Raw genomic sequence first — 12,784 nt, forward strand, 5'->3', positions numbered from 1 at the left:
CAGGGACTGTAGCAAATTAGGAATTTTATCCCAAAACACACTTTAGCCCAAACTATACAATTACGTTTTCAATTCACTATTTATTAAATAAACCCAATGTTTCTTCAATAGATGACAAAAATACAATACAATTTTTCTCACTTTTTTATTTTTTATTTTTTAGTTTTTTAACAGCAAGTTAGGTAGCAAAGTATCGTCTTCTCTATGAAACTGACACATGATGCGAGTCGTGTACATTGTATTAATATTGCGAGTACCGTGATTGAAAAAGTTAAAAGGGATTACTTAGCGTGTTAATTGTAGTGTGTTGGTTATATTGTATTCAGAATAAAGGTCTTATGCATGTAAGCGATTGCAAAAATATAAAATGTAGATTTCTCTGTCGATCCACATGATATGCACATTCTTGTACGCTCATGTACTAGGTTATGACAATTCACCCAGGACAGCCGATTAGCAGTTGTATAACCCAAGTCTTCCCCACCACGTATCGAAGTGGGGGAGGAGAAGGAGGTGTTTGTAAAGCAAAATCAGACGTGTTTATCTCGTCCAATCTGTTTTTTCTACATGTCAATCTCAGCTCATTTAGACGCGTCTGGCTTCTCAAGTAGCTAATGCGCAGTCGCCAGTCAGTTAAGGTCTTCGACGTTGAAAGAGGATTACCCTTCAATTCCTGCACGTTATTTATATTTACTATCGTCAGCTAGCTGTTGTCTTTTATCCCTCTTTTTGATTCATCTCACAGACATTCTGCTTACAGTCGCCATAACCGAGCTCATAGCTGTTATTTTGCCATGCCATCTGATTGCCAGAATTTATTTTCTTTATGCAATAGAGAATGCTTTACGGAATAATGTATCCGTCGATGGCTTTTAAAGTGGCCTTAACCATTTGAGTGGCCTTTTACATTTATGCAGACATCTTTATGTGTATTCCACAGTTGGACGTACATACAGTAGGTGGAAACTGATAGCAAAGATGTGACCCTGTTCAATCTAGTTTAGTTGCTTACACTATTACTCACTATTTAAATATTGCTCCCTTTCATGTCCATACTCTCGCTTATATTCTCTTAATTGCTTTCTTGTTAGATTACAGGTGTATTGAATTTCGAGTTTTTTTTAACTATATATATATATATATATATATATACATATATATATATATATCGGATTTATGAATGGCATTAATATGGAGGAGATACCGTTTCAGAAAATTAAAACCAGAAGAAAGAAGTGCCTCTGCTCGTCCGCCCCTCCATTGGATAGCATCGTATGCGAAGATGAATTTGATTGCAAAGAACTGGAATCCCTCTTTCAAAATTACAACCTCAAGCTGGAGCAAACTTCTACATTGAAGGCACTTGCCCTTCTGATCGTCATGACAGCGACTTTGACGCTCGTAGAACTAATGTCGGGTTCTAGTTTGACAATCTCCAAGGGCTCTCACCCAGTACACTGTATTATATTTGTTTCTCTTTTCATAGTCACCAATGTCAAGTACCTACAGGTCACTCAGCTGCAGCAAATAGTTAAACTTACCTTACTCTTCAGTTTTACTTTCTCTTTCCTCTGTTGTCCTTTCTCTCTGGGAACCTATGGCTTCGAATCTCCTGCTTCTTCGGAGAACGGAATGTGGCAACTAATGCTTTTGACATTTGTGTCCTATGCCCTTCTTCCAGTAAGGACCCTCATGGCGATAGCTTTTGGTCTTACGGTCTCCATTTCACACATTATTGTTACAGCCTCGTCTGTCAACCCAAAAAGACAGAAGCTATGGAAAACGGTAGGAGTATTTTCTTCCCATCATTATTTTTTAATGGTATTTTAACTAACAAATTGCAAATTCTAAATACACGTTTAAGCAAGCTGTACACTGTAAATAAGCATTGCGATAACTATTCTGGTCAGCTGAGAAATCATGTACATTGCAAGAAATACTAGAAATTACAAACTTAAAATACACTCAGAATAATAGACATATAAAAGAAAAAAATGCACAAGACCGTTCATGAACATAAAAAGCTTCAACTTTATTGGAGGGTTTAAAATAAATAATACATATTTCTTAAGAAGTCAAATACATTCTTCAACCTTTCATTAAACTTTAAAACCATGATATATCATTACAGTCAACCTTATCAGCTCGACTGTTACCAAAACTCCTCTATCCCACACAGTGCCATACCCTTAATGTTAGCAACACATTCTAACAGGGTGGGACCCTTGTCTAGCTAAACTGTACAGAGCGTTGGGCCTCCCAGAGTTCTTTATACTTAAAGGGACACTATAGTCACCCAGACCAATTCAGCTCAATGAAGTGGTCTGGGTGTCAGTTCTCCCAGATGTAAACATAGCAGTTTCAGAGAAACTGATCTTTACATTGCAGGTGTAATCCAGCCTCTAGTGGCTGTCGTCCTTACAGCAGCTAGAGGCGCTTCTGCGAAGCTGGATGCGAAAATCACATTCAGCGTGCATAACGTTTGTAGGAAAGCATTGAGATGATGTCAGCGGGGGGGGGGGGGGGGGTGGGAGGGAAGGGGGCGGGAGAGGTCACCAGCGCTGAGGGAGTCCGGCGCTGGATGAAGGTAAGTGACTGAAGGGGTTTTAACAACTTCAGCCCAGTGGAAAGGGGACCCTGAGGGTGGGGGTCTAAGGGTTATATAGTGTAAGGAAAACAAGTTTGTTTTCCTGACGCTATAGTGATCCTTTAATAATACCAATCGTGGTTTAACCTCACACCCAACATAGGAGGGAAAGCAGATTATTTTATTCTAAAACGTCTAAAGCCTACAATACAGCAACAATAGCTGCCACCTATGGACTATTACTGTCCTCACTAAACTACTAACGTTATCCCTATGCACTGGATAATTATTACACTAGCTAAAGTGCCTGTGCTTCAAAATTCCATGTAAATACAGATGGCTGGTGTTAATGCATTTCGTTGGTACCTTTTTCTATATCTATAGTTTTTGTAAAGTACTGTGACATGTGACATTAGAAATATGAATCCTTTATTTTCTAAATACACTTGCATTTGGCACATCACTCTCATCTTTTTAAAACATATCTGTAATTACATGATTTAAATTGATTTCTATTTATTGAACTTGATGATTTAATTCACTTTGTATTTGAGGTAGATATTTCTTTGTGTTTCTATTTATTGAACTCAATGATTTAATTCACTCTGTATTTGAGGTAGATATTTCTTTGTGGTTCAAGATATATAAAAGTATAATTAGGGGAAAAATATATATTTTAATGTTTGCAATGTGAAAACCAAAATGAGATCATTAATGAGAACAAAACCTTTGCTAAGGCACGAAACATGTTAATGTCTTTGCTTGTTCTGTCCATACTGCTGTGTCCCAACCTAATGTTGCAAATTTAACAACATAAAAGGGATTTGTACATTTCTAGCCAGTTGAAGTCAGTGATATTTTTTCTTTTCGCCGAATTTGTGGGATGCATCACATCAGGAACAGAACTTGTGGCTGACTTTTGGTGGTTTTACAGTTAAGGGACACTATAGTCACCCAGACCACTTCAGCTCAATGTAGTGGTCTGGGTGCCAGGTCCCTCAGATTTTAACCCTTCAGATGCAAACTGCTATGTTTACATTTGGGGTTAAGCCAACCTCTAGTGGCTGTCTTCTGGACAGCCACTAGAGGCACATCTGCTATGCTGGAGGCATATAATGCCTCCATCGCGCAGAGCGTCCATAGGAAAGCATTGAGAAATGCTATCCTATGGACACTATGAATGCGCATGCCGCGCTTGCGCATTTGGCTCTGCTGACAGCGCCACGGGAGGGGGACCCTGAGGGTGGGGGCTCCCTCAGGGCACTATAGTGTCAGGAAAACCGCTTTGTTTTCCTGACACTATAGTGATCCTTTAGTTCTAAAAATATTTGGCTACACTGACATAATTTTCATAATTGTGTACACCACCGCAATGGATTTGGAATGAAATAACCAAGATGCTATTTGTTGGGGTCAAAATAAACTGCTGGGCAAAGCGTTCCAGGCACCTCACTTTGGACCGAACGTCCTGGGAGAGCCTTTCAGTGACACAGACAACGTGTTTCAAATTGGGCTACTACCAATGTATTAAGGCTCAGGCAAACATATTTATAGACAGAAGTTACAGCAAAAGTGACAAGATCATGACAAGATCACTGTGACGGTAGTAATCAATATCTCTGTCAAGTATTCCCTTTTACCCAATAGCCGAATAACGCCAATAATCAGGGCCGCCATCAGGGGGTGACAACCATAACGGTTGTCACGGGCCCGGCGGCCCTGGGGGGCCCATCGGGTGGCCCACACACTTAGGGCCACCCGATGGGCCCCCTCCTTCAGGGGCCCGGTCAGCGCTGTGGCCGTGGTATAGCGCGACCGGGCCCCTTTAAAGAAAAAAAAAAAAAAAAAGCAGCCGCAGCAAGTGCTGCTGGGAGGAAGTGGTCACTTCCTCCCAGCTCACTCCGCGCGGGAGGAGCGAGCGCCCAGCCGTGAAGAGGGAGAGCCAGGCAGTGAAGAGGGAGCCAGGCTGACTCCCATCATCCCCAGCCACCCTCCTGCAAAGAAAAGGTAAGAGACAGGAGGGTGGCTGGGAAAGGAGCTGTGTGTAACGGATCGCCTGGCACCCCGACTTGGTACCTCCGTTAATGGATGCTCCTAGTGCTTCCTGAGGACTCCAAGCACTCTGGCAGACACCATAATCACCGAATCCAAGAAACCTTTAAATTCTCCCAAGCGTATGAATGCTGTAGACCATTGAATAGGAACCATACGAATAGGCTTGTACCCCTAGCAGTCAACTGGAACAGCATACAATAAATCCTTCCCCCAATAATGAGACGACACATCACTTTGAGGTTAAAACAGGAACTCTGGACTGTCTCATCCAGCCTGGCTTTTATTCCAATAATACACATACAGGCCACACCCAGGGGGAGGCATAAAATAACCAATCACATACATGGTTCAGCCCACACATCCCCTCCCCTCAGATAACATTAAACCCAATTATCCGGTACACACTTTTCCCCAATTCCTGGATGTACCCCAAAAACCGGGGGTACACCTTTAAATCCAGCATCGCTGGATAGCCCTTATTCAGAGGGACAACATATTCAAAATTCAAGTCATTCGGATGAACGGTTCGTGAGATATGGGGTTCCAAAGATTTGACCGACCGCATGGGTAAAGTATCCGAAAACAGTTCCATGCATTTTGGCCCTGCGGTCGGTCACAAACAAGGGAATGAAAACAGGCGAATTTCCTGTGTTATAGAGCCTGGAGAGGGTTTGAATGAATTCCCTTGTTTGTGGGGTTCTTTCTACCGAACGGCGGGTCATTCTGTAGTTTCTATCCGAATTTCTGGAAGTATGGAGGTCTCAGCGGTGTTTGCCTAGTCAAGTGTCCGATTTTAGTTCCAGACACTCGACGGCAAAACACCGCTGTTCGGTAGTTTAAGATGGCCGCCGCCACGTGTTTGTTTCCCGAATGGCGGCCACCCAGAGGACAAAGAATACATTACACTGATTGCCAATTACCCGTTTGCAACATTGTTGCAAACGGTAATTGGAGGCACACTTAGTCCTGGGTGGTCTGGTTGTTCGGTAGTTTCCCTCAATATAATGAATGGAGTGATTCTACCGAACAATCAGATGAATGCTGCATACATATCCCAGGTTAAACTTAACACACAAATACACATATAATATTACAGGCAGTACACTAGACTATGTAGCACAGTCTTAAAGGGACAGTAGTCCCAAAAGTCCCAATATGTCCATAGATGCTGTTAAAAGGGCCAGTAGCAGCAATATACAGTACAATATGCCCCAAATAACCCAGGGGCCATAGTCAGTAGGTAGGAGGCTAGCAAACAGGCTTCTCCAGGGCCCAGTGGCGAGGTTGGTTTCGCCACACTGTGTGTGTGTGTCTTTATGCATGTATGTGTATGTATGTCTGTCTGTATGTATGTATGTATGTCTGTCTATGTATGTGAGTGATTACTATGCCTATGCCTAAAAATGTCGAGAATAATAAATAAATAAAAATAAGGATAGGACTAAATTGGAATGAAGATAAAAATAAGAAGAAAATTAGTAAACAAAATGTGAAATAAGTAAAAAATAAGTGCTGTACCTATAAGTACTAAAATATTGCTGTAAGGAATAAAGGGGCAGTGATAGAGGTAGATGTAAAGTGGGTAATAGAAAAGAGGAAAGGGTGGGTGAAGATACAGGTCTGAGATATAAGTAATCCTTTCATGTATGTCTGTCTGTGTATGTCTATGTATGTATCTGTATGTATGTGTGTCTATGTATGTCTGTATGTCTATGTATGTCTGTCTGTATGCATGCATGTATGTCTGTATGTCTATGTATGTCTGTCTGTATGCATGCATGTATGTCTGTATGTCTATGTATGTCTGTCTGTATGCATGCATGTATGTCTGTGTGTATGTGTCTGTATGCATGTCTGTATGTATGAATGTCTGTATGCATGTATGTCTATGTATGTATGTGTGTATGTATGTCTATGTATGTCTGTCTGGATGCATGCATGTCTGTGTGTATGTATGTATATATGTGTGTGTATGCAGTGGTGTATCCTGGTTTTGTGCTGCCCTAGGCAGGACAAAACTCAGGCGCCCCCCCTCCCCGCGCCACCCCCACCCAACCTTTCCCCCCGCCCCGCATTCTAAATACACACACACACACTCGCTAACAGAAACACACACACACTAACAGACACAAACTAGCAGACACACACACTCACTGACATACACACACACACACTCACAGGCAAACACACACTAACAGACACACACACACTAACAGACACAGACACACACACACACACACTAACAGACACACACACTGACACACACTAACAGACACAAACACTAACAGACACACACACTGACACACACACACACACACACACTAACACACACACACTAACAGACACAAACACTAACAGGCACACACACTGACACACACACACTAACAGACACACACACACACTAACAGACACAAACACTGACACACACACACACTGACACACACACACTAACAGACACAGACACACACTAACAGACACACACACTAACAGACACAGACACACACACTAACAGACACAGACACACACACTAACAGACACAGACACACACTCACCCACCCACATTAACACATTTTTTTTACATTTATTTTTAACCCATTTTTTAAAAAAAATTTGAACACATTTTTTTAAAATTTATTTTTAACACATTTTTTTTATTTTTTTTTTAACACGTTTTTTTTTAATTTATTTGTAACACATTTTTTTAAAATTTATTAGTAACAAATTTTTTTTTTTATTTAACACCCCCCCCACAGCCTCCTTACCTTTGGGAATGCTGGGGAGGGGGGTCTCTTCCTCCCTGGTGGTCCAGTGGCTGCTGGGCGATCGGGCGGGCGGGCGGGCGGCCGGCGAGGGAGCACTTCCCCTGAGCTGTCTGCTCAGCTCCCTCGCGCGCCTCAGAGTGAGGCTGGGAGCCGGAATATGACGTCATATTCCGGCTCCGCCTCCCAGCCTCACTCTGCGGCTGGCGAGGGAGCTGAGCAGACAGCTCAGGGGAAGTGCTCCCTCGCCGGCCGCCCGCCAGGCAGTGCCGTCCGATCGCCCAGCAGCCCGCCGGCATGTCTGTTAGCCGCAAGGCTAACAAGACATTTGCCTTGGGCATTTGGGGGCGGCTTTTTTGCCGCCCCCTGGAAAATGCCGCCCAAGGCAAATGCCTTGTTTGCCTCGCGGCTAATACGCCCCTGTGTGTATGTCTATGTATGTATGTATGTATGTCTGACTGCATGTATATGTATGTCTGACTGCATGCATGTATATGTATGTCTGACTGCATGCATGTATATGTATGGCTGTCTGTATGCATGTATATGTATGTATGTCTGTGTATGTATGTCTGTCTGTATGTCATTATATATGTATATATGTATGTCTGTATGTCAGTATGAATGTATGTCTGCATATCATTATGAATGTGTGTATGTGTGTATGGATGTCTGTATGCATGTATGTCTGTATATATGCATGTATGTCAGTCTGTATGTATGTCTGTATGCCATTATGAATGTATGTCTGTATGCCATTATGATGTATGTGTGTATGGATGTCAGTGTCTGTATGTCTATCAGTATGTATGTATGAATGTATGTGTGTGTGTATGTATGTCGGTGTCTGTATGTATGTATGTTTTTTTTATGTCCTCATGCATGTGTGTCTGTATGTATGTTAGTATGTGTCTGTCTGTCACTATGTATGTCTCAGTATGTGTGTGTCAGTATGTATGCCTGTATGCATGTGTGTCTGATTCAGTATGTGTGTCTGTTGGTATGTATCTGTGTCCTTTTGTATCAGTGTGTGTGTTTGTGTCTGTGTGTGTATTCCTGTGGGCGGTATTTGGAGGCGGGGCCCAGACCCCGAGCTGAGTTAGGGGCCCCAAAATTTCTGGTGGCGGCCCTGCCAATAATCCACAGAGCAGAATAACGCTGGTATCGCCAAAATAATCCACACATGAGCCAAAGCTTAATGCTGGAACAAGACTGATTTATTCGAAGCAACAGGCATTCAATTTATACAGTACAAACTCCTCCTCTGGGCCAGGCCAGATAATGGAGTTTCAGCAACATACTAAACTCAATTATCAGCTGACCAGATAAATTACTATTTTTAAATTTTTTAGAATTATACTTTATGCACATCATAACAATATAACATTTTGCCTATTCAGCAACCAACAACATGTATTTCTGGTAGCAAGGTTAAAAGGTTATTTCTTTGATGGTCTGCAACAGGTTTTACTTTTAAGCTGACATTTAACAATTGTTATTTCTAATAATATAGTCTTGTCCATTTACAGTAGTCACGTAATTGATTTTTAACCCTTTCACTATTGAAGTGTAGACTTTCAGCTTTAATTCAATGGGTTAAACAAAAATATTGTATGAAACATTTACGAATTGCAACCATTTTCATACACAGTCTCCCTTTTGTTCAGGGTTCAAATGTAATTGGACAAATTAACACAATCATAAATAAAATGACAGTTTTTAGTATAAATTTCTCTTTATTGAAATAATTTTTTCATTTTCTTTTCTTTTTTAAAAAACATTCATAGATACACAAATATACATTTGTTGTCTTTAATGTAGATACGTATAAAAATTACAATACTTAGCACATGACAAGATATACATAACAGACATAACAATCATTAACAATTATTGGCTGAAATCTATAGATTGGAAAAAGGAACCCATATCATCTAATATATCAAAAATGAATTAACATTCATTGAAAACGTTCTTTAATTTTTCTTATCCAATTGTCAAAATGATGGATATATTTTCTATCATTATTTAAACATGCAACTCCTCTCTCCATTTCAAGCTGGAATAACAATTGAGCTATAAATTGTTTCCTATCTGGTGTAGTTGTTTGTTTCCAAGTTCTTGCTATTAGTATCTTCGCTACAATAAAAGAATGGATGATCAGTATTAATTGATCTTTGGGGAATCTATCCCAGTTGAAATGAAGTAGGCCTACCTGTGGGCATTTTTTTATTTTAATTTTGAAAAACTCTAAAAAACAATATAGACTGGACATTTTTGGACAGCTCCACCAGATATGTAACATATCTCCCTCATGTGTTAGGCATGTCCAACATAGGGAGGAATTAGATGTAGATATTTTGGCCAGCCTTGTTGGTACTAGGTACCACCTATGGAGAACTTTAAAAAAAGTTTCAATTAATTTTAAACAATGTATATGTTTTCTAAGTAATTTCATAGGTGTGCACCAAGTCTTATCAGATAATTTAATATTAAGATATTTTTCCCATTGTTTTTTAGCTGTGGGGTAAGTATCTGAGTAAATTTGTCTAATCAAATCAGTTGCAATAGAACATATTGATTTTGTTTCCTTTTTATCAAAAATCCTATAAACCAAGTTATTTATGTTGCATTCTTTTCTTAATAAGGATTCATTTAGAAATCCTCTTACTCTCATGTAAGAAAAGATTTCTGTGTCAGAGAGATTAAGTTTAGATTTAAGATTATTAAATGGCAGCAATTTGTTGTTTTGAAGGAGATCTTTGATATATATCTCTTTATCAAGTCTCCATTTGGAGAGATTTATGTCTGGAATAACTCTTTCCATAGCCCGGATATTTGCTCCTTCAATTATCTTTTTTGATATCTTAAGTAATTTTTTGATTCGTTGTCATTCTTCGATAAGATGAGATACAATCATAGAGTTAGATTGCATTAAATGAATATTATAATTAGTCTTATCATCCCAAATCAGGAGAGCTAGATCATTCTCTTTTGTTCTAATTGATTCTATCTGATACCAGGGTTGTTTTCTTGAATCAGAAATATAGAATTTATGTATATGGGAAACAATATTAGCACTGTATATATCTTTAATGAGTGGAAAGGCCATTCCTCCTTGATTAATTTTTTTTGTTAAAACTTGAGATTTTATTCTTGGTGTTTTACCATTCCAAATAAAGTTAGAGAATGAATATTGGAGCATGTCTAGCCAAGGTTTTGGAACTTTCAATGGGATCATATTAAAAAGATAGTCCCATTTGGGGATAACATGTGCTTTTATTGTGTTGACTCTTCCCCACCAAGACATTTCTAAGGGGCGCCATTCCTTTAGAGTTTTATTGGTGTATTTTAACATTTTAAAAAAATTAGTCTCTACTATATTTTGAGGATTTGCCGTACGTAATAGTAATTCCTAAATATTGAAACTCTTTTTTAGTCCACTGGAAGTTATATTTCTCTTGAAGAGAACCTAGTATATGGGAGTTTATATTAATTGTTAAAGCTATAGTTTTATGGAAATGTATCTTATAATTTGATACATCTCCATAATTTTTAATCTCTTGCATTAAATTAGAAAGTGAAATATCGGGATCTGTTATTGAGATTAAGAATTTTTTAAGAATTTTATAAGGAATGGGAGGAGGCAGCATCTAAATGCTCAAATACTTTCATGAATATCATCTGTAAATATGAGTCCATGAAACTAACCAATGTCCAACTTGAATTGGACAAAGAAATTGAGTTGGTCCAGGGATTCAAAACAGAACCACAATTTGAGTCACTGGAAATTAAACTTAAATCCAATTTGGACAAATTCTCGCATATAGTAAAAGTAAGGAAACACCAGAAATATATGAGAGACATAAAGGATTTTGAACAAGGTAGAATCTACCGCTCCTTTAAAAAGAGATCCAAAGTGGATTCCGATCAATTCAGTACATCCGAGTATGACTCAACAGACACGGAAACAGAAAAATCCCAAGGTTCTACCCCTAGAAATCCACCCAAAAGCATACTCAAGAAAGGGGTGGATTTTTTAGGGCTAAGACAAGCGGACCTAACTCAGGGCCCGCACACCAGGTACCGAGGCAGAGGTCAGAGACGACGCAGGGAATAAAAGAGTCTTCTCTGCGTATCATTAACCTCTCCAATACCACCCTTAGCACAACCGAACTTAGCATACTGGAAAAGGGACTATCATTTGTTCCCGTCCCAACATTCAGTAAGTTCACCTGGACTAAGGATGTTAATTTGTTCGTGAGGAAGTTGGCTTTATTCAAATACCATGCAGTACAAAAAGAAATCAAGGCACAAAGTCTGGGCCTCTTACCTAAAGACCTAGAGTGCCTCGATACTCTCGTTGAATTGCTTAATTCTGGGGAGGGCTCCATACATCATGACATCCCATATACTAACTTAAAACCCAAGAGTAAGTTCACTCCACACTTTCAAGACTATAAAAACCTTGAGGTATTTCTTGAAATGGTAACCAGGGAAATTGAAAATATAAACGTGGCAGATTTTGACTTATCTCCCAGTGGTAATCTTAGCTCACAGGAAGCATTAGCTCTTAAAAAACTACAGAGCTATACGAATCTGATCTTTAAACCCTCGGATAAGGGGGGGAATGTGGTGGTACTCAATAAAGACCACTACATTCAAATCGCAGAAAGATTACTATCTGATGAAAGCACTTATCGTGTACTTGCTAAAGACCCTACGCAACAATACCAAATTGAGTTAAAAAACCTACTTACAAAAGCAGTCAACCAACAACTAATCAATTTGGACGAGTTTGGGTTTATGTGCACTAAACAGCCAGTTTTATCTACCTTTTACTGTCTGCCTAAAGTGCACAAATCACTAACAGACCCAACCGGTAGACCTATCGTCTCCGGCTGTGACAACTTGACACAGAATGTTAGCATTTATATTGATAAAATTCTATCTCCAGTAGTGCAGAACCTACCCTCTTTTCTTAGAGATACGAAACAAATGCTAAATCTACTAACTAATCTCGTCCTACGACCAAACGCTACTCTATGCAGCCTAGACATGGAGGCCCTATATAGCTCAATTCCCCACAACCTTGGTATTAAACATACCCGCGAAATGTTGAAACTTGAAACTGACCTACCTGAGCACTACGTGAATTTCGTAACTGAACTACTTGAATTTATTTTAACCCGTAATGTCTTCTTGTTTAATGGCAAAATCTTCCACCAGACCACTGGCACAGCTATGGGGACGTCTTGTGCGCCCTCATATGCCAATCTACATCTCGGCTGGTGGGAGAGATGCATTAAGCTAGACCCAGTTTTGAAACCTTACATCGATCAGATTTTTTACTGGAAAAGATACATCGATGATGTGTTTCTGA

General features: G+C 39.7%; 1 protein-coding gene across 1 annotated transcript in view; it reads left to right on the plus strand.

Annotated features, from left to right (window-relative positions):
• Positions 1 to 1,176: 1,176 nt before the first annotated feature.
• The window catches only part of ADCY1 (adenylate cyclase 1), a 1,733,599-nt gene continuing 1,721,991 nt past the window's right edge, over positions 1,177 to 12,784 (plus strand). The window contains exon 1 of the mRNA XM_063452027.1: positions 1,177 to 1,785. Within this exon, the coding sequence (XP_063308097.1) occupies positions 1,177 to 1,785 (609 nt within the window). The remainder of the gene's footprint in view (positions 1,786 to 12,784) is intronic.

Source organism: Pelobates fuscus, chromosome 4 (assembly GCF_036172605.1).
Source record: "Pelobates fuscus isolate aPelFus1 chromosome 4, aPelFus1.pri, whole genome shotgun sequence".
Lineage (NCBI taxonomy): Eukaryota > Metazoa > Chordata > Amphibia > Anura > Pelobatidae > Pelobates > Pelobates fuscus.